Genomic DNA, 23207 nt, shown 5'->3' with positions numbered 1-23207 from the left:
GATTTGAAAGTTTATTGTCAAGTACAGTGGTGTGTGTCTATGTGTATGTGTTGGCCTTAATTGGTCTTTAATCCGTGCAGGTGATATAAACACGGAAGACCAAAAGCAAAGATTGCCAATGCTTTGCTCTGTTTATTTCATACAGGTCCCATTTGTTCATGTGTTAATTTCGTATTGATTAGTTTCTTGCTAATCTTTAATCTGTTCATACAAGCTTCAGGCTAAATGGTATGTGTAGATGAGCATTTGCTGCCTTTCTTTTGGTTTAATTTCACCGCAGTATTGTGTGTAATGTGTCCGTATTACATATTTGTTATTTGTATCTCATTATTGGCAGTGTTTTTTATTGAAGTATGTGTAATGTCATTTGTCAAATATTTGTATTTTTGTTTTGATTATTATTACTGCGATGTTCGCTGAGTCTGCTTTGAGCTTGCTGAGGAGAGGTGATATAAACATGGAAGACCAAAATCAAAGATTACCAATGTTTATTTCATACAGTTTGAATGAATAAACCCTCCAGTTCAGCAGTAGTAGCAGTTGTTCTGTCTCATCATTTAACAATACAACACAATACAGATCGTAACAGCATTGTGTTGTTTAACTTGGTAACCTAGACAGCTAGCCAAGAGAACCAAATACTAATATTGGCCATACTAAGAAAAGAGCTAGCCAGATAGTTAGCTAGCTAGTCAACCTATTGGCAGTGTATGGACTAAAAATATATTTCATAAAGGTTAAATAAAAACAGTTAATTCAACAAAAGAGCTACTTACTTACTTAAGCTTACTTAAAGGGATAGTTCACCCAAAAATGAAAATTCTCTCATTATTTACTCACCCTGATGATGTCCCAGGTGTGTATGACTTTCTTTCTTCACCAGAACACATTTGAAGAAAAATAGAAAAATATCTTAGCTCAGTAGGTCCAAAAAATGCAAGTGAATAGCGATTTCTCTTTTGAAGCTCCACTGGGGTGAGAGGAAGCGGTAAGGGCTATCACCTGGTGATTAATGATACGTAACACCTGTGTCTCATTACAGTGACGATGGAGATGGGCTTGAAAATGCCACCAAGAATGCCAGTGAGGTAGAGAGAGTCCCAGTCACAAAGACCTGCCAGATCATGATGCTAAATGCTGCAAAGCTGTGAACCTTAATTATTGAGTTGTCTCTTATGACTAAAGCTAGAGTAGATACCTTGTTGTGAAGCTGAAGATTAAATCCACAGCTGTGAAGCTGAAAAGCCAAAGACTGTTTGTTAGACTGGTAAACCATTAAAGCTTGATTAACCTGGACTGCCAACCCGCTTCCCGCTTACTTATTGTTGATTCTTCTACACTGGTGCCAAAACCCAGAATAAGGAAGAAGATTGGTCGCCATGGACACCTCACTGCTGGACAAAGTCATCCGTGCCCTGCCAGCATCCAGGAGTCCCACCACCAAGCCCTGCTCGTGCAAGGACGGCACCTCCAGGAGCTCCTCCAAGCTCAAGCCGAGGATCGGCAGGCCTTGCGGAGCTGGTTAGCTTCAGGTGGTTCCTCCACCGTGACCATGAAAGCAGTGACGAAGCCACAGCTGTTGCTCCAAAAGACCGCCTCCGGCTGGCCGCGAACCCAATGGGCCCTCCACCTGCTGTCGCTGCTTTCCGAGGAGCCCCAGCTTGCGGCACAGCAACTTTCAGCTGAGGACCGCCTGGACTATGTCAAGCTGAAGACCTCTGTCCTGCAACAGGTTGGCCGGAGCCCCGAACAACACCGTCAGCGATTCCACTCCCTCACCTTGAGCGACGCCATCCGCCTGTTCGTGTTTGCCCAACAACTCCGTGATGCCTGCTGTAGATGGGTGCTGGCCAAGGAAGGGCGCAGCATGGAGGATCTTATCGACCTGATGGAGCTGGAGCAGCTAACCATTCGCCTGCCCCAAGGAACAGCAGAATGGGTCCAATGCCATTGCCCCACATCGGTGGATGTTGCCGTCCAGCTGGCCAAAGCCCACATGGCGGCCTACCTGGAAGCCGGCGAGCCCCAGTCCAGATCTTTCTCTCTCTCTCTCTCTCTTTCTCTCTCTCTCTCTTGCTCCTCCTCTTGCCCCTCCCTCTCCTCTCTCTCGCCCTACACCCGCTCCCCGGAAATGGGGAGTGGTTCCACCCAAATCAACGCCCCGCCTTCGTGGGCTGCACTATGCATTGGCCCCTTCCCCTACCCCTCTCCGTCGTCCTTCCCAGGTTGATGTGTCTGCCGCCATGGGTACAGCCAGGAAGCCTGGGCTGGTCTGTTGGGGTTGCGGGGAGCCGGGTCGCATCCAAAAGACCGGCGTCTAGTGATGGAGTTGGAGATGTGGATTCAGGTCCCCGACACACCACAGTCTGCCCCCAGTCGAGCAGGGACGTACAGGATGCCGGTAAAAATTAAGAGCTGTACATACCAAGCCCTGATGGATTCAGGTTGTAATCAAACCTCGTTCCACCATGGCTTGGTTCATGATGGGGCTTTGGGTACAAAACACAAGGTGATGGTGAGGTGTGTGCATGGGGATGTTCACAAATACCCGGTAGTGACTACTGTTATTCACTTTCGGGGAGTAAAGCATAGAGTGGAGGCCACGGTTAATTCCCGCCTCACCCATCCACTGATTCTGGGAACCAATTGGCTGGGGTTTAAAAGATTATTAAAAGCATCGTGTGTGGATGGGTCCTGTGAACCAAAAACACGGTGTGTGATGTGTGACATGATGGCCAGGGAGGCGGAGCCAGGGCCGTCCGCATCTGCTCAGCGTCAGAATGACAGAGGGGGACTTCCCTCTAGAGCAGTCATGTGATGAAACCCTTATGCATGCCTTTGACCAAGTGAGAGTAATCGATGGCCAGCAGCTCCAGCCTGATGTTGCCCTCACATATCTGTATTTTTCAATTATTAGGGACCGGTAGTATCGAGTGATGCAGGACACTCAAACCCATGAAAATACAACTCAGTTATTAGTCCCGAGAAGCCGTCAGGAAACACTTTTCCAGGTGGCTCATCACAATCCTATGGTGGGTCACTTAGGGCAAGAAAGAACATTACACCGTTTAATGGCCCGCTTTTATTGGCTGGGCATTCGCGGGGATGTGTGCAGATGGTGTGTGGCATGCCGCGAATGTCAGTTGGTGAATCCACCGGCCACCCCAACAGCACTATTGCGCCCGTTACCACTAATCGAGGTCCCTTTCGAAAGAATTGGCATGGATCTCGTCGGGCCATTAGAATGGTCAGCATGCAGAAATCAGTTTGTGTTAGTCCTGGTGGATTACGCAACACGATATCCGGAAGCAGTGCCCCTGCGCAACATCTCAGCACGCAGTGTTGCAGATGCACTCTTTAAAATTATCTCCCGGGTGGGGATTCCGAAAGAAATCCTCACCGACCAGGGCACTACGTTTATGTCACACACACTACGCAAACTTTATGAATTGCTGGGGATTAAATCAATACGCACCAGCGTTTATCACCTGCAAACTGCTGGTGCAACGATTTAATCGCACCCTAAAAAACATGATTCGTAAGTTCGTACACGAGGACGCTAGAAATTGGGACAAGTGGCTGGACCCCCTATTATTTGCAGTCAGGGAGGTCCCGCAAGCCTCCACGGGGTTTTCCCCCTTCGAGCTCCTGTATGGACGCCGGCCCCGCGGGGTGCTTGACATCATATGGGAGGTGTGGGACCTTCCCAGAGCAAAAATGAAATTCAATATGTCCTTGATCTTCAAAGCAACACACACTGGGTCATTTGTCACAACAGAATTTGCTCCAAGCTCAAGAGACACAAAGCCGGCTGTATAAAAGGGGTGCTACGGGAATTTGCACCGGGAGACAAAGTACTTGTATTACTCCCCACATCGAGCTTGAAATTACTCACCAAGTGGCAAGGACCCTTTGAGTTTACATGGCGAGACGGGGACCTCGATTATGAAGTTAAACGAATGGATAGAGGTGGGGCACGTCAAATTTACCACCTCAACCTCCTTAAATTATGGAGAGAGGCGTTCCCCGTGTCCATGGCGATGGTAGTTCCGGAGAGGGCGGAGCTCGGGTCAGAGGTGAATTTCAAAGCCAATCCATTCACCCCGGTCCCTTGCGGAGACCACCTCTTGCCGTCCCAGCTCACGGAGGTGGCCAGGTTGCAAAAAGAGTTTGCGGATGTGTTCTCTCCTCTTCCCGGTCAGACTAACCTCATCCAACACCATATGGAGACCCCACCAGGAATGGTAGTGCGTAGTCGGCCATTCCGCGTACCCAAACACAAGAAAAAGGTGATTCAGGATGAATTAGAGGCAATGCTCAAGATGGGGGTAATAGAAGAATCGCACAGCGATTTGGCAAGCCCGGTTGTTCTTGTACCTAAGAGAGATGGGTCAGTCCAATTCTGTGTTGATTACTGGAAAGTCAACACGGTGTCTAAATTTGACACGTACCCAATGCCCCGAATTGACGAACTGCTCGATCGGTTGGGTGCGGCTCAATTTTATTAGACCTGGACTAAATTAAGGAATATTGGCAGATCCCCTTAACTCCATTATCCTGAGAAAAAATGGCCTTTTCCACACCGTTCGGATTACACCAATTCATCACTCTTCCGTTCGGTTTGTTCGGGGCTCCCGCCACATTCCAGCGCCTCGTGGATTAGATCCTCCGGCCACAGGCTGCATATGTTGCTGCCTACTTAGATGATATCATTATATACAGTAATGATTGGCAGAGGCACATGCAGCATCTGAGAGCCGTCCTGAGGTCGTTGAGGCAGGCGGAGCTCATGGCAAACCCAAAAAAGTGCGCAACTGGGTGGGTGGAAGTACGGTATCTGGGCTTCCACTTGGGTCATGGGCAGGTGCGTCCACAAATTGATAAGACCGCAGCGATAGGGGCCTGCCCACATCACAAGTCCAAAAAGGAGGTGAGGCATTTCATGGGGCTGGCTGGCTATTACAGAAGGTTTGTTCCTAATTTTTCCAATGTCACCAGCCTCTTGACTGATCTAACTAAAAAAGGGGCACCAGATCCGGTCCAGTGGACGGAGGCGTGCCAACAGGCTTTCACGAGAGTGAAATTTGCATTCTGTGGTGGGCCACTTTTACATGCTCCTAACTTCTCTCTCCTCTTTATTTTACAGAGGGATGCATCAGAGAGGGGGTTGGGGGCTATGCTCTCGCAGGAGGTGGAGGGTGTGGAGCGCCCCGTGCTGTACATTAGTCATAAGCTCTCTTTGAGAGAGACTAAGTACAGCACCATCGAGAAAGAGTGCCTTGCCATCAAGTGGGCAGTCCAAACCCTCCGCTACTACCTGCTGGGGTGGGCCTTCATCCTCCACTCAGATACCAATGTGCGGATCACTCGTTGGTACTTGGCGCTTCAGCCCTTCAAATTTAAGTTGGTCTACAGGCCGGGGCCACAGGTGGTTGTGGCCTCTCCAGGAATGGGGGGGGGTTTGGCAGGCCGGACATTGCCCGGGCCTGAGTCAGGTGGTGGGGGTACGTGGTCATGTGTCTGTCACTGGGGTGAGAGGAACCGGTAAGGGCCATCACCTGGTGATTAATGATACGTAACCTGTGTCTCGTTACAGTGATGACGGAGATCTGCTTGAAAAGGCAGCTGAGAACACCAGTGAGGGAGAGAGAGTCCTAGTCACACAGACCTGCCAGATCGTGAAGCTAAACACTGCAAAGCTGTGAACCTTTATTATTTATACACTGCTGTGAAGCTGAAAAGCCAAAGACTGTTTGTTAGACTGGTAAACCATTAAAGCTTGATTTACCTGGACTGCCACCCCGCTTCCCACTTGTTGATTATTGTTGATTCTTCTACAACAGCATTCCTCCTTCTCACTTGTAAACAGTGCAGCTCTTCCGGCTGTGACGCTTGTGTGTCATTTCTCACGTGTTTCAAATGCCAATGCGTGTACCGCTTCTGACCGGAGGCATGATTTTGAGTAAAAAAAAAAAAAAAGTACTTAAATTTTTATCTTTTTCACACCAAAAACAATTGTGTCGCTTTAGAAGACATTAATTTTACAGCTGGTGTTGTATGGATGACGTTTATGTTGACTGTCTGTGATTTTTGGAACTTCAAAAGAGAAATCTCCATTCACTTGCATTTTAAGGACCTACTGAGCTAAGATATTTTTCCATTTTTCTTCAAATGTGTTCTGGTGAAGAACGGAAGTCATACACACCTGGAATATCATGAGGGTGAGTAAAAAGAGAATTTTCATTTTTGGGTGAACTCCTTTAACAATCACCCTTTTCTCTTCCTCCTGTTTTAATTAGCAGTATGATTGGTGATTTAGCCAGCCAATCAAAATTTACCTCCTCATCTTTGATTGGATGAAATTCTGGCACATTGCAACTCTGTGACCCTGTTGAGCAAGTGAGCAGTCAAAGCTATGAGCACACTCAGAGTGGGGATGAGGAGAGAGCGAGTGAGATCTTGCATACGCAAAAAACAACATATATATGAGTTACATATATTTCTAAATTCTGTGCAAAATTCACAGACAAATAAACATTATTTGAGTGCAAAATTGGTTTTTAGTTTGCTTAAAATTAATTCATCTTTGCAAGAAGATACATGCTTTACAAAACTGAGTTTGTGCACATGCAAAATAACTTTGTGTGCTCAAAATATCATTTTGCATGCTCAAAATGTCATCTTGCACAAACTAATATAAAACTTCATAGGCCACAGGCAAAATGAAACTGTGTAGCACGAATGAATTGGGAATTTCTGGCATCCGTCAGCAGAATCATCTATCAAACTATATACTGCATGCCCTCTTCAGACAGCACATCGTCCAACAATTCAAAGCGCATGTTTTCCTCTGGATAGATATAGAGGTATATAGATAGATATATATATACAGTGCATTCATAAAGTATTCAGACCCCTTCATTGTTTTCACATTTTGTTGTGTTGCAGCCATATGTTAAAATGCTTTAAATATTTTTTTTCCCACATCAATCTACACTCCATTCCCCATAATGACAAAGCTCTATCTATAGAGCCATTAATTGGCTCTATCACTCCACTCTCTCCTCTCCACCAATAGTTGGTGTGTGGTGAGCGTACTGGCACACTATGGCTGCCGTCGAATCATCCAGGTGGATGCTGCACACTGGTGGTGGTTGAGGAGAGTCCCCTGTTCACTGTGTAAAGTGCTTTGAGTGTAGTGTCAGAAAAGCGCTATATAAATGTAAAGTCCATTCATTCACATTCAAAGCAAAAAAAAAAACTAAAAAAAAAAATGATTTTTATAACATAGCAAATTTCTTAAAAACTGAAATATCACATTGACATAAATATTCAGACCCTTTGCTATGACACTTGAAATTTAGCTCAGGTGCATCCCATTTCTCTGGATCATCTTTGAGATGTACACTTTGATTGGAATCCACCTGTGGCAAATTCAATTGATTGGACAGGATTTGGAAAGGTACACACCTGTCTATATAAGGTCTCGCAGCTGAAAATGCATATCAGAGCAAAAACCAAGCCATGAGGTCAAATGAACTGCCTGCATAGCTCAGAGACAGGATTGTGTCAAGGCACAGATTTGGGAAAGGATACAAAAATTGTTTGGCTGCATTGAAGGTTCCCAAGAGCACAGTGGCCTCCATAATTCTTAAATGGAAGAAGTTTGGAACTACTAGAACTCTTCCTAGAGCTGACCGCCTGGCCAAATTGAGCAATCGGAGGAGAAGGGCCTTGGTAAGAGAGGGGACCAAGAACCTGATGGTCACTCTGTTTGAACTCTTAGAGATCATGTGTGGAGATGGGAGAAACTTGCAGAAGGACAACCATCACTGCAACACTCGACAAATCTAGGCTTTATGGCAGAGTGGCCAGATGGAAGCCTCTCCTCAGTGCAAGACTCATGAAAGCCCGCTTGGAATTAGCAAAAAAGCACCTAAAGGAGTCTCAGACTGTGAGAAACAAGATCCTCTGGTCTGATGAAATGAAGATCTGATGAAATGAAGATTTAAATGTTTGTCCTCAGTTCCAAGCGTCATGTCTGGAGGAAACCAGGCACCGCTCATCACCTGCGCAATACCTTCCCAACGGTGAAGTATGGTGGTGGTAGCATCATGCTGTGGGGGTATTTTCAGCGGCAGGGACTGGGGGACTGGCCAAGGTTGAAAGAAAGCTGAACACAGAAAAATACAGAGATATCCTTAATGAAAACCTGGTCCAGAGCACTCAAGACCTCAGACTGGGCCGAAGGTTCACCTTCCAACAGGACAATGACCCTAAACACACAGCCAAGACAACACAAGAGTGGCTTAGGGACAGCTCTGTGAATGTCATTGAGTGGCTCAGCCAGAGCCCGGACTTGAACCCAATCGAACATCTCTGGAGAGACTTGAAAATGGCTGTCCTCTGACAGTACCCATCCAACCTGACAGAGCTTGAGAGGATCTGCAGAGAAGAATGGCAGAAAATCCCCAAATCCAGGTGTGCGAAGCTTGTTGCATCATGAATGCACTGTATATATATATTAAAGCAACATCACACGAGCAAGAGTGCTGTATGGCCCTACATCAGCACAATTGTGATTACGCTGGTAATTACAACCGTGCTGATTTAGGGCCATACAGCACGACTGCGAGTGTGATATTGCTTTTATAATATAATTCAAAGAACAAGTAAATAATAATAATAAAAAACGCATTTGTGCATGGAGCTACTTTCTTACGACACGGATCAGGATCTGCCGTTGCTAGTTCACAAGATGCGCACAAGCCTTTGTTACTAATTCAGAAATATCACTTCAGAACTAGTAATGATGGTTTGGGCTATTTCTAAGAAGTTATTGGAGAAACAAGGATGTGTGTGTGTTTGAGACAGACAGAGAGACAGAGACAGAGAGAGAGAGAGAGAGAGAGAGAGAGAGAGAGAGAGAGAGCGCGTGACTGTGCTTGTCCAATTACCTGTGTCTGTTGTGACTCCCAAGCAGTAGTGAAGTGTTAGTCAGCTTGCTGAAGATAATAGGAATTTTTGAATTTTGGTTTTCTCTGTGTAAAAATATCTGTTCAAGTAGGGGTCCCCCCCCCACTTGGTATTTTTCAGTAACTGGTGCGCAAGAGTCATTCACTATAGAAACCGTTATCTCCTCCGCCATGTTGATTACATCTCGTCACTATGTGGAAACTCCGTAATGAGTATGTGTGATTACTCTGTTGGATGTGTCTCTCAGTTGTGATAAACCTTAATGCTGTAGCTGTTCCCAGGTGTAGTGTAGTATTAATCCGAGCAATCATGGAGTGAGAGACAATGATGATGACTTCAAAGAAACCGCTTGATGACTGACATGTGCTGACTTAATGCACGTCAAACTTGACTGGCTCATAACAAGGAATGTTTATTTGAGAACAAGTACAGATACTCTGTTTTTTTTTCTTGTTTTTTTTTCTGAATGCTATATCAACAATTTATTTCAATTTTATTAACAAAATGGTGTTTAAATAAATGAATTAATTAACACTTTAATCAAATGAATGTATTACCATTCAATTTATCTCATTAAATTGCAGCTTTTGCTGTTTAATAATATCACTAGGACATCATTTGTGCTCTGAATGTTTACGTAATCACATTCATATGTCAGATGGTATCGGTTTTGGGTAAATGAGCATTTTTAAGGGTACAAGTGCATGAACGCTGTATCGGACCAGATTATCAGGGCGTCTGTACTCATAACACATAAAAATGGTCTTTTGTCACCACCTGTTGGCTAAAACCTTTATTGTCACAGGGAAAAATTAAAAGACACACATCTAGCTCTTTTAAACATCTGCTGATCTTACACTTAAGTTTAGAGTGCAACAAACACAAGTGGAGTGATACAAACAGTGAAGCATCCGAGTTCTAATGGTGTGAGACATCAGTACTCATGGATCATCTCTTGTTCAATCAGATTTGAGGACCGGAACTAACTGTTGTGTAAATATATTTACTGTACATATCTCACTGTCTGTCTACAAGGAATTTACTGACAAATTGCACTTCACTGTCTACCGATCTCTTTGGGCGATTTAAGAGAGCGTGCTCATAAAACGTGACGTCATCCATAGCATCAAGCTCAACTCCGCCTTACTCTTACATTAAGATTTTCTTAGTAAAACTTGCTCTTAGCAGTTTTATGAATAGGTTTTAAGCAAAATCTCTTAACTGGGAACTCTTTGGAGAGCTCCCAGTGAAAAGATAAAAACCCTCCGAATTTCTAACATTTAAACTCAGGATACTTAATGTCTGTGTTTCTTTCAAAATAACACATTTAATGGTGAGAAAGACCAACATCATCATGTTGTCTTGCAGTAAACCATCTTGAACCAGCAAAAAGCTTAATCTTAAGATAGTCAAGCTATTTTTTGTAACATGGTGGCTGCTCATGACCAGCTTGAACCAGCTAGAATCCAGCTACAGTACCACGTTCCAAAACAAAGTTACCAGCTTAAGATGGATTTTCCAGCAACGTAAATCAATACAGGAACTTGAACAAATCTCCACCTTTTCTGTGTTCAGCCGTTTTCCTGACTCCAAGATCAATACACTCTGATCTACAGCACTGAGGCCACACAGTGAACCAGGTTCAGCTGAGAGCTGTAGAGTATTTTCTTCACCTGGAACTGCTTTAGTTGGAGAAAACTGCAGGGACACCTGGAACAACAACAGTATGATCACACATTGTATTTTTTGTCATTCAATGCTTTTTATGGAAAACTTGATACATTCAAAGCAGCAAGATTGGCTATGGGAATGTCTAAAGAGATACTGTTCCTAAAAGCTTTTTTTTCATACCTTGTTTCGGAAACACTGTTCAGTGTTGAAATTTATACTCTCAGCAACTACGCTCTCACTGGGTAGAACACAGTATGCCAGAATCTGCACTACTGGAACCAGATCAACATCAACAGACAGTTTGAATGACACTGAGCCACTTGATATTCCATTTGAAGCCTTCACTTCAACCTTCTCATATCCATGATGAATTATCACTCCTTTGGACAAGACCTAAAGACAGATGAAACACTGCTAACAAACTGACCAATGCAGACAATTAATACTATTAAACAAATAATAAAGGAAGGCGTCACTATAGTACTGTACATAGTGTGCATACAGTGTTTGTACTCACCATGTAGACAATGTCAGTGTTGAAGTCATCAACAGTCTCTCCAACAAAATTATACTTAATGGTAACTGGAAATTCAGCATCACATTTTAATGGTTGATTAAGATTCTCTATAGTTAATTCACTTAATGTTGGGGTGTGCGGAGTGGCTGGCTGGAAAATCTGAACTGTTTTTCGATCCATAGAGATGTAACGCTTGTTGTAGACATGATTATAAATCTCTGGGTATACACTTGCCTGGATAACAATGAATGAGAAATTACTTTCATGGAATATGAAGACTTCAAAGAACATTAATGAAAACTGGGTGAACAATGGTTATCATACCATCAGATTAATGTCATAGTTATGAAGACTAGATGTATTAAGTGAGAAGATGGCGAGTCCGTTGTTGTCTGTAGTAAGATTTAGCAGCAGGTTTGGGGACCACCTTTCACCCTCAAAAAGATATACTTCTTTGTTATGAATTGGCGCTCCTTTGAAATTTGTAAGTTTGACCTATTAAAAAAACTTAGGAATTAATAACTGTGTGCATATTAATATTGTTGAATTGAGATTAATTGAATTTATACTTACTTTTCCTTCTATAACTGATCCATGTACGTATGTTTTGGGTAGGTCAGTTAATACAACATTGCCGGTTTCATAAGTGAGAGATACAGTTTCAGATTTTGTCATGATGGTCTCTGGGAAAAACAGATGTTTTTTGTGTGACTTGTATTTTTATATTTAAAAAGATATCACACAATATCAAACATCCACACCATCAAATCTAATTGAAGGTTGATCTTTATTTGCATGAATGCTTTGACGTTGCAAATGAATAATTTTTTGTATTCATTTTTCAAGATTTCAAGAAGTCAGAAGTGCCCCAGTTTGAAGAATCATCCTGTTATATGTCCAATGATAGCTTACCTGTTCCTTCTTCTGTTACTTTCACTTCCACATGAAGATAATTTTGCAGTTGATCCTTTAATGTAGAGTTCATAAAGGCAGATGCATTGAAGGTGTGAGAGGCACAGCCTGTTTTTTTCATCTAATGGTAATGAAAGAACACAAACAATAGTTAAAGAGTGTCTTAATTAGCTAGATGGAGGAAATAAATGTCACATGCCATTTCTTGTACTGCATAAGAGTGCACAAACCTCAAAGGTTTCACTGAAACACAGTGGAATGATGTCGTGGCTAGAAAGGTAATGTAATGGATTACGACACACTTTCATCCATGATTTACCTGGTACAGGCTGACCGTAAGTGTATCTGTGAAAAGGTACAAGCAACTGAAGGATGGAAGAAAACACTATATATTTTTTAATAAATGCTGAAATAAAAGACACCACTCACTTTCCGCAAACCTCAATTGTCATATCCTCATCATCCACACTCACTGTCTTTGGTGTTGATACCGTAACTTCAAACTTAGGCAAAACTAAGAGTCAGAGGGCAGCAATAATTTGTTGACAGTCAATATATGAAGACTATAGATATAATTAGTCCAATGTGAACAATTCACATTTGTTTGTTGTTGTAACTTACCATACTTTTTCACCTCAAAATCATGTGTGATTAGTCTTTCACCAATAAAAGCCTTCAGTGTGTACATGCCTTGACGAGCCTCTGGGTTTAATTCATAAGAACGCTGCAATATCCACTTTGTTGAGGAAATATTTGTCCATTGACCAATCCTGTTCTGATGACTGTCCTATTTAATACCAAAGAAGACACAGTGCAGACATTCAGCTACATAAACCTTGACCATTATTGAAATAATCCAAGTAGTAAAAAAATACTTATTTTTTAACATATATTCAAAGTGTTAATAAGACTTCAAATTTGTGCTTCTCATGAATGACTGTACAGGAGGAGGTTTTGCATTCTCACCTCAAGCACCACTGTACTATACTGTAAATGAAAGAGAAAATAGTAATTAAACATTTATTGTATAAAAATGATTAAAAAACAAAAAAAACAATGAAAAACATTTTGGGATGAGGCAGATGTCTCACAGTACATAAACACAAACAACATCTTGCAGTTTGTTCAGAAAGGATAATAAAATCATGCTGCTTTAAAAATGTATTTTATGTTAAAAAGAAAATACACCAGACCTGCTGATCAAGGGGTACAAAATTTGTATCCATGGTAACAACTCTGAATTGCACTGTGAAAACAGAAATGAGTTATAAAATCTAATTATTACCAAGGCTTTAATTTGATAATCAGTATCTTGGCTCTTATGTATTGTGTATCTGTAGAACCATTACAAACTATGCACTGATGTAATTGTGGCCCTTTTAAGTTACAAATATAAGTTTACTTGCCCTTCATTGGTCACATTGTCTTTTCTGTACCATTTTGTTCACAGTATTTTAATGTTGATCCTGGAAGGCAGGGGTTCCATAAAGGGTGGGGGTGGGGGGTGGGGATGATTAGGATGATTCTAAGGGCCCTGGACAGACAGGGGGCCCAGGAGAAACCCCGAGTTTTATCCTGCAAGATTTTGTGATAAATGGCCACTTCACACTGGTTAACTAAAATGAAGACTGCTCTTACTTGATAAGAAAAGATGATTTAGTGTGTGGAATACCCCGTAAAACGTTCAGTGGTTTAATGCCAAAAGCATTTTTCAAGCGCTAAATGCACTTCCAATTTGTACAGCGCTCATCCTCACGCTGGATGCCATGATGCCATAATCCAGGCTTGACAGGATCATGTGGAGCACAAAACAGAGTGGGGCAGACCACAAAACCTGAATTAAACCAAGAATTTTCTACTTTGAAGTGCTATGGAGTATGTCAAATATCTCATAAGGCCAGACAGATGCAATTTTTTAAACAGAGCTGACGAGGAAAAGATGAGAAATCATAGTGTGTGCTATTACTGGAGTTACACCAACAGTAGTAACAATGATTTGACAGAAATGTTATTGATTCATATTTGTAAGGATGTTCTTGGAAAAGGAGGAAGCTGGGGTCAGCTTGACAAACACGTAGACATTTATTGTTGCACTTTTCAGTCGCACACAATAAGGCCACTTTTCAGCAGTACACAAAAGGTTTACTTTTCAGCTTCACTACACATACTCTCTGTTGGCTTTTCAGCTCAACAATACACATAAACTCTATTTGCTTTTCAGCTCAACACTACACATAAACTCAATTTGCTTTTCAGCTTCACTACACATAAACTCCGTTGACTTTTCAGCTCAACACTACACATAAACTCTATTTGCATTTCAGATTCACTACACATAAACAGCTTCATTGAGTCTCTCTCTCTCCCTGTGTCTCTCCCCGACTGCATCTCTCACCCGTTAACGCTGTAATCAGCCACAGCTGGACGAGATAATCCGCTGCATGTGTCCAACCTGGCCTCGCTCCGCACAGTCGCTGCTCGGCCCGCCCCACTCTCCACAATATTAAAACTATAAAAGTAGAAGGATAAGTCTACCTAGTTTTATTATAACAAAGGCAGTTTTAATTATACATTTTAAATGTTAAGGCTACTGTTTTTTCCATGACAATAGTTTGTTCCATGCTATAGTTCGTTTTAAAGAAACCATCGTTCCACTGACCTACTCAATGATACAGTAAGCCATCCATGGTCAAATCTGTGGTAATGCTTACCACAGAATTGCCATCAGATATTCCATGAGATGATTTAAATCAACATTTAAAACATAAAAATCTAATATTTCTGTTAGAAACACCATTTCAACTCAAAAACATGTCATGATCAAATATTCTAATATGTACAGTATATGTTCATTTATTGTGTAGTTATTGCTATTTAATGCATTAGGTCATTTTTTACTGTCTCTTATTGAATGTGCAGTCATGCTTGTGTTCACGTTTATTAATAATGATAACTTTTAATGAAAAAAGAAAATGTTGTGTTGGTTGCAGTAAGATAGGGGTCCCAGAGTGCAAAGTTGTCAGGGGGCCCAAAAATACTAATGGTGCCCCTGCTGGAAGCCAAAACTTACTGTACATAAATTATTTTGTGTGCATCAATTTGATGAGAGAAAACTTTTTTACAATTGTGTCAGAAGGATGTTTGCATGGAATTAATTTATGATTTATACAATGTCTTATTAATGAATTATTATTTTGACCCAAGGATCAAGCCCAAGACGGAGATAGATATCACCAGTACAATCATCCTGGTTACTTTCGTAACCTCTGTTCCTTGATGGAGGGAACGAGACTCTTGGGAGCCCCAAACACCTCTGCTTTTTGAAAAAAGGCCAATGGGAATTGGCGAGTGGAATTTGCATGCCACTCCCCCCCGTACGGGTATAAAAGGAGCTGGTATGCAACCACTCATTCAGGTTTTGTGCTGAGGAGCCGAGACAAGGTCCCGGCCATTTCAGCAGGTAGTTCAGTGTTGTGGCAAGAGGGACACAATGTCTTGTTCCCTACATCAGGGAAAGGAGGTTACGAAAGTAACCAGGACGTTCCCTATCTGTCACTCACTCGACATTGTGTCGATGTAATGACACTAGGGGTCCCTATACAAAATGCCACAACTAGCTGAACTGTGTTACGTAGACTGGCGGTGCGAGATGGGCAGACCGCTGCGTGCCTCGTAGCCAGCGCACCAGGCCGTCACATAACCTCCCCCAACACTCTTATGAGCATCAAACAGTCCTTCAGGAACAAGTCGACTGCCCAAAAAATAGGGACAGGCTAGGCCAGCCGTGGCCTCTTTTCCTCTTTTTTTCTCCCCAAAAAGAGTGGAATTTGTTAACCGACTGGGGGCCATAAATGTCTATGTCGGGGGTGTCACTCCCAAGGGGAAGACACCGCGGAAACCACACCCCGTCCCGAAAAAAAAGGGGGGTGGGGGGTTTGAGTGAAAATACATCACATGGTCTTACCGAGTCTTGTCGGAAGTATGTCATGTGGAGAAGTCCCATGGTAGGTCCTACCCAAGGGGGGAGGAGTTTCTACAAACATGGTGATGGGGGCAGAGGGACCTCTGCCCAAGGAAGATGCAGTTTACCGACAGGGAAACGATTTAGCGGAAGATATCACATGGGGTCACCTACGGGGAACCACCACATGTGGAGCACCTACCTCAGTACAAGGCCTAATTAGCACATGTACTGTGCCAGCAGTGAGTTTCTATGCAAACTCGTCTGCCACAGGGCTAAGGAGGAAAGTCATCCAGGGATCACAACTTGTGAACACGACTGGGAGTCAAAAGTGCACGTCTTTACCTCATGGGAGGGGAAAAGCACTATGTGCAAGCGGTACACCTGGCCAGCTGTCCCGGAACTTACCTGTTCGGACCTGACAACACACGGGACAAAACCGGCTCAACTCGGAGATTATAGAACCTAGCAAAGGTGTTGGGTGTTGGGTGTTGCCCAGCCCGCTGCTTTGCAGATGTCTGCCAAAGAGGCGCCACTGGTCAGGGCCCAGGAGGCCACTACACTCCTAGTAGAGTGGGCTCGTAACCCCACAGGGGGCGGCACGTCCTGGGCATGATATGCCATCATGATGGCGTCAACGACCCAGTGGGCGATCCTCTGTTTGGAGACAGCGCTTCCTTTCCGCTGTCCACCAAAACAGACAAAGAGCTGCTTGGAGCTTCTAAAGCTCTGCGTGTGATCCAAATAGATGCGTAAAGCACACAACACCAAAGCTGGGTCTGCCTCCTCCTGGGGCAGCGCTTGCAGGTTCACCACCTGATTGCTAAACGGGGTCGTGGGAACCTTGGGCACATAGCCCGGTCGGGGTCTCAGGATCACGTGAGAGTAACCCGGACCGAACTCCAGGCACAATTCACTGACAGAGAATGCCTGCAGGTCTCCTACCCTCTTGATGGAAGTGAGCGCAGTCAGGAGGGCAGTCTTCAAAGAGAGTGCCTTAAGCTCAACTGACTCCAGAGGCTTAAAGGGAGCAGCCCGTAGACTCCGAAGGACTACAGAGAGGTCCCACGAGGGCATGAGGCATGGTCTGGAGGGATTCAACCTCCTAGCGCCTCTCAGGAACCTGATGATCAAGTCGTGCTTCCCCATATACTTACCATCCACTGCCTCGTGATGTGCCGAAATGGCGGCTACATACACCTTCAAGGTGGAGGGAGACAGCCGCCCCTCCAGCTTCTCCTGCAGGAAGGAAAGCACCGATCCAACTGCGCATCTCTGGGGGTCTTCATGTCGGGAAGAACACCACTTAGCGAACAGACGCCACTTCAAGGCATACAGGCGCCTCGTAGAGGGAGCCCTAGCCTGAGTGATCATGTCTACCACCACGGGTGGTAGGCCACTTAGGTCTTCCACGTCCTGTCCAAGGGCCAGACGTGGAGATTCCAGAGGTCTGGTCACGGGTGCCAGATGGTGCCCCGTCCCTGAGAAAGCAGGTCCTTCCTCAGGGGAATTTGCCGGGGGGGGGGGGCTGTCGCAAGGAGCGTGAGGTCCGAGAACTACATCTGGGTGGGCCAGAAGGGTGCTACTAGGATGATCTGCTCCTCGTCCTGCCTGACCTTGCACAGGGTCTGTGCAAGTAGGCTCACTGGGGGAAACGCATATTTGCGTAGTCCAGGGGGCCAGCTGTGTGCCAGCGTGTCTATACCGAGGGGTGCCTCGGTCAGAGTGTACCAAAGCGGGCAGTGGGAGGATTCCCGGGAAGCAAACAGGTCTACCTGTGCTCGACCGAATCGACTCCAAATCAGCTGGACCACCTGGGGGTGGAGTCTCCACTCTCCCCTGAGTGTAACCTGTCATGACAGCGCGTCCGCTGCGGTGTTGAGGTCGCCTGGGATGTGAGTGGCTCATAGCGACTTGAGGCGCTGCTGACTCCAGAGGAGGAGACAGCGGGTGAGTTGTGACATGTAACGGGAGCATAGACCGCCTTGATGGTTGATGTACGCTACTGTCGCTGTGTTGTCTGTCCGGACCTACACATGCTTGCCCTGGATCAACGGCCGGAACCTCCGCAGGGTGAACAGTACTGCCAACAACTTGAGGCAGTTGATGTGCCAACGCAGCCGTGGGCCAGTCCAGGAGCCGGTGGATGTGTGCACCCCAGCCCATCTTGGAGGCATCTGCTGTAACCATGACACGCATGGAGATCTGCTCTCGGGGAACCCCTGCCCATAGAAATGCAAGGTCGGTCCAAAGGCTGAAGAGGTGGCGACAGATCGGTGTGATGACCACGCGATGTGTCCCGCGGCGCCTTGCCCATCTCAGGACTCGAGTCTGAAGCCAGTACAGAAGTGGTCTCATATGCATCAACCTGACTGGGGCTTCGGTTCAACTGGGAAAGTTCAGCACTGACTGTGCATGCACGCTTGTTCGTGAGGCGCGCCGTCATCGAGACTAAGTCCAACTCCAAGCCGAGAAAAGAGATACTTTGAACCGGGGAGAGCTTGCTCTTTTCCCAGTTGACCCAAAGCCCCAGTCGGCTGAGGTGCATGAGCACCAGGTCCCTGTGCACACACAACACATCCCGAGAGTGAGTTAGGATTAGCCAGTCATCGAGATAATTGAGGATGTGGATGCCCACTTCCCTTAGCGGGGCAAGGGCTGCCTCTGCGACCTTTGTGAAGACGCGAGGGGACAAGGACAGGCCGAAGGGGAGGACCTTGTACTGGTCCGCCCAGCCCTCGAAAGCAAAGCGCAGGAAGGGTCTGTGTCGAGGTAAAACCGAGACGTGAAAGTACGCATCCTTCAGGTCTACCGCTGCAAACCAATCTTGATGCCGGACGCTCGCTAAAATGTGTTTTTGCATCAGCATCTTAAATGGGAGTCTGTGCAAGGACCGGTTCAGTACTCGCAGGTCCAAGATTGGCCGCAACCCACCGCCTTTCTTCGGTACAATGAAGTAGGGGCTGTAAAACCCTTTCTTCATCTCAGCCGGAGGGACAGGCTCTATCGCACCCTTCCGTAGAAGGGTAGCGATCTCCACACGCAAGTTAGCGGCGTTCTCGCCCTTCACCGAGGTGAAGCGGACGCCGCTGAACCTGGGCGGGTGCCTGGCGAACTGAATCACGTTGCCGAGTTGGACGGTCCGGGTCAACCATCGCAATGGGTTGGAAAGCGCGAGCCACGGGTCTAAACTCCAGGCGAGGGGGACCAAGGGGGTAATCACGTCGAACGTACCAGCGGGTGGGGCCTCGTGGCGGGGCAGGGCAGAGCCCGAGGCACCACATCGAGGGGGCTCGAACCCCGTGGCCGTGCTGAGTCCAGAGACATTGAAGCACTTACCTGGCTCCTAACGGCCACCATAAGATTGGTCGAGGAGGGGGGAGGAGGAACATCGTCCCCACAAACCGTCAGAAGCAACCCGGTGTGGGCATGTTTGTGCCACAGCTGGGCGTGCAGGGGCAGGGGTTCCACCGCTGGAGTGCCAAACCTGCCAAAATGGGACGGTGGACGGTGGTCGTGACGATGGCCGTGCGCACCTGACATGTGACCCAGAGAACAAGGAAACCACTCTTTTGTTGAAGTTTTGGGTACTGCAGCTTCTTGGGCATGCGGTGAAAAATGAAACAAATGATTTTCCTCCTGGCCCTCCGCTGAGGGATGGAGTGGTCTGTCTACAAGCTCTGTAGAAGCGGATCTCCTCGTCCCTGGGTCGCCCATCTCAGGGGCACTTTGAAGCCTTCCTAGGGTTCTTGGCGGCCAGCCGTGAGACGGGTGGCGTCTGCTTCCTGCATCAATCCCGGGTCGGAACTACCCTCGTGCAGTTCTTTCAGTGCCTTGGCTTGGTGTACCTGCAGGAGAGCCATGGCATGCAGGGCGGAGGCGGCTTGTCCAGCGGCACCGTAGGCCTTAGCCGTCAGAGACGATGTAAACCTACAGACCCTGGATGGGAGCACAAGTGCACCGCGAGCACCTTATCCACCTGGGGGATCACCGAATACCCCTTGGCTGCCCCACCATCAAGGGTAGTGAGAGCGGGGGAGCTGAAAGATCGGGACCGGGTAGTAAAAGGTGCCCCCCATGATCTTGTCAGCTCCTCATGCACTTCCGGAAAGAAAGGAACCGGGGCGGGGTGTGGCCATGAGCGGTGCTCTGGGCTCAGGAACCAATCATTGAGCCATGAGGGTTCAGGGGAGAGTGGAGGGTTCCACTCTAGCCCGTCGCTCATGGCAGCCCGGGAAAGCATGTCCGTCTATCTCCGCATTGGCCTGAGACTGGGCGACTACACCCGAAGGGGAAGGCCAGCCGAAGCCTCCGCATCAGAGTGGACGAGCCAGCTCTCCGATGCTGCGCTTGATAGTTTATCGTCTTCCCGGGCCCCGAATAAGAGGTCGAACTCGCCCTGAGACGAGCCGGCGGTCTCATCCGAGAGCCCGACTGGGGCAAGTGAGTGTGCTGGGAGTGGGTTACCCAGTGGAGGTGGTCCCATTGGAGTCCCCAAATCGCCCCCAGTGCTAACCGATGTGGCTTCATACCCGTAGGTAGAAGGACAGAGGCGGGGAGCTGCTGGGGTGGCTTGCTTTCTTTCGAAGGCAAGCCACGACCGCAACGTTGCCATGGTCATGTTCTCGCAATGAGGACAAGACCCATCCACGAACGAAGTCTCCGCGTGGGCAGCGTCCAGACACGTAAGACAGCGATCGTGTCCATCAGAAGCGGAGAGATAACGACCGCAACCAGGAATAACACACAAGTGGTAAGGTGTCTTAAAAAAGACGTTCCGTGTGTGCCGCTCTTTTAGAATTGAAAATATACTCTTTTTTAGAATATACTCTTTTTTTTGTTGTTCTGCCGAAGCGCCCAGGGGCGTTCTCTGCACTCCACCGCTGATATGCGCTGTAAATCCAGCAGATGAGGTGAATGAACTCTGCGGATTAATTCAGCTCAATGAATAGAACCGATCGGCTCCGAAGAGAAAATCTGAATGAGTGATTGCATACCAGCTCCTTTAATATCCGTATGTCCGGGGGCAATGTTCCCATTGGCCTTTTTTCAAAAAGCAGAGGTGTTTGGGGCTCCCAAGAGTGACCCCTAGTGTCACTACATTGACACAACGTCGAGTGAGTGACAGATAGGGAACTAACATTACTTGCAGTATTTCTTTAACTGATTTTTAATTATTTGAGCTTTAAATATATGTTGAATTTGAGAGTACTAAGAGTCTGAGAGTATCCCTAACAGACTAGTGACTAAACTTGTTTTCAGAGCTGTTGGCAATGGTCCAAAGACCATGCACACATATCTTGTTTCCTACTTATCTCTTATCTGTTCTTGCCCCCACACTGTATCTTTTCTCCTCTGTTTACTGGTTTTGCAACAGCTGTCATTTTTGACCCATGAACGATTTGAGGCATTTTCTGCATTAGCTGATACTTCTATCTGTCTGAAGTTCTTAAGTTAAATCAGTGTACATTTCTGTACGAGTTGTTCACTCAGAATTCAGACACCACTACAAAATGGCCAACACCCGAAATAGTGCACTATTTAGTGGAAAGAGATTTTGGACAATTTTGGATACAGCTTATGTCCATGCCGAACGCAAAACTTGCTGTGCAACATGGTACAATTATTGCCAATCTACAAAATTTGATGTCTACTGCACAGTTATGAGGAGCTGAATTTTTGACCAATGAGATTTCACAGGAGGCGAGAAACCTTTAGGGGAGGACAATCACTATTGTTTAAAATTATTTAGTGAACTTTTAACCTCTGAAACATTCCTGATTCACCTGTTTGTCCTGGCATATAGATGGGTTTATCAGTCTGGATAAAGGTCAAAGGATGGTAATGTCTGAACATGACTTTTCGTTCTTCAATCATCTCAAAAGACTCCCCTTGAATTTCTACTTTCATTTTCCGCACTGCATCTGCTTCTGTCAGTGGAGCCTGATGAGAAATAATACTCTGTTTTCACATCCTCAGTAAACATTCCAATTACAAAAAAGAAATGGCATTATGATGAAAGAAATATATTAGTTTGTTATTATGCCAGACCTGGAAGATAAAACAGCGATGAAACTCTTTATTAGTCCTCTCCTTTATCAGTAATGTGCTCTGGTTACCATTAACCAGATAAATGTTCATTACAAGGCTCTCATTGGGCTTAAGAAGACTTGCACACAGTTTGGCCTCAGATCCTGACTGGATCACTGCAGGAAATGTCACCATAAAAAATCTGTTGAGAAATAATACAGTACTCTATCATTTTTCTGAGTGGTTAGGTACAATTAGGTAGACAAAACAACTTTGGCACTTTTCAATAAATGCTGAAGTATATTTCAGTGCAAACCATCACAGCTAATTTAGTTTGTCTCATGTATTTATTTATTTATTTTTGTGTACTGGAAAAGAGTGACCAACAAGAATAACTTTAAAATTAAAACAGACACTACTACATTGATCAACAATGTTCTTCAGTAAAAACCTCTGAAATTTACTTACGGCCCTGATGTTTGTCCATTGACAGAGATGAGGAGGAAGGAGACTACAAGGAGCCCTTTCCAAATACAACTAACATTAAGAGCCATGATGACGACCGGTCATCCAGACAATAAATATGGACTTTTAAATCTGGTCCCTTTAAAGGGGACTCTCATGCTGAAGGAGGTCCTTAAAAAACATTTGTATTGATCATCTGATTAATGATTCAACTATGAAGGCAGTTCAGTTTGAAAACTTGCACTGTTAATGCCAAAACTGCTAAAAAAAAAAAATACATTAAAAAAAAATAAAATAAATGTATTTAAACAAAAAAAAAAAAAAATACTTCAAATTATCTGAAAATATATTAAATTATTTTATGAAATAAAATAATAATACAAATTATAATGATAAATAACATCTTTTTGTGCAACAAAAACAGTGAATAAGGCTCCTACCTTCACCATTTACAGTTCAAAAACTCAAGAGTTAATAGTGCATTTATGCTGCAATTATACAATAGGGAAAGATCTGAATATTCTGTTCATTCATCATATATTTACAGTCAAAATAGGTTTTCTGTTTGTTTCTGTGTTGATTCCTGTTATCAACAGGCATTCACATGGTCAATAGAAAGAAGATCTTCAAAGAAAATACTAAAATGTACTAATCATATCATCTGTACAAACTCTG

At 45.0% G+C, this 23207-nt stretch overlaps 1 protein-coding gene across 1 annotated transcript in view; it reads right to left on the bottom strand.

Annotated features, from left to right (window-relative positions):
* LOC127429718 (alpha-2-macroglobulin-P-like) overlaps nt 1-22672 on the bottom strand; it is a 53693-nt gene extending 31021 nt beyond the window's left edge. The window contains exons 1-14 of the mRNA XM_051678825.1: nt 22536-22672; nt 22089-22269; nt 21824-21980; nt 13270-13322; nt 13043-13063; nt 12698-12863; nt 12506-12590; nt 12307-12421; nt 12077-12197; nt 11738-11847; nt 11489-11659; nt 11165-11398; nt 10828-11040; nt 10537-10686 (exon numbers count right to left, since the gene is read on the bottom strand). Coding sequence (XP_051534785.1) covers nt 10537-10686; nt 10828-11040; nt 11165-11398; nt 11489-11659; nt 11738-11847; nt 12077-12197; nt 12307-12421; nt 12506-12590; nt 12698-12863; nt 13043-13063; nt 13270-13322; nt 21824-21980; nt 22089-22269; nt 22536-22621 — 1863 coding nt within the window. The 5' untranslated portion in view covers nt 22622-22672. The remainder of the gene's footprint in view (nt 1-10536; nt 10687-10827; nt 11041-11164; nt 11399-11488; nt 11660-11737; nt 11848-12076; nt 12198-12306; nt 12422-12505; nt 12591-12697; nt 12864-13042; nt 13064-13269; nt 13323-21823; nt 21981-22088; nt 22270-22535) is intronic.
* Between the last annotated feature and the right edge of the window lie 535 nt (nt 22673-23207).

This window comes from Myxocyprinus asiaticus, chromosome 39 (assembly GCF_019703515.2).
Source record: "Myxocyprinus asiaticus isolate MX2 ecotype Aquarium Trade chromosome 39, UBuf_Myxa_2, whole genome shotgun sequence".
Classification (NCBI taxonomy): Eukaryota; Metazoa; Chordata; class Actinopteri; order Cypriniformes; family Catostomidae; genus Myxocyprinus; species Myxocyprinus asiaticus.
This window is presented reverse-complemented; position numbering and strand designations above follow the sequence as displayed.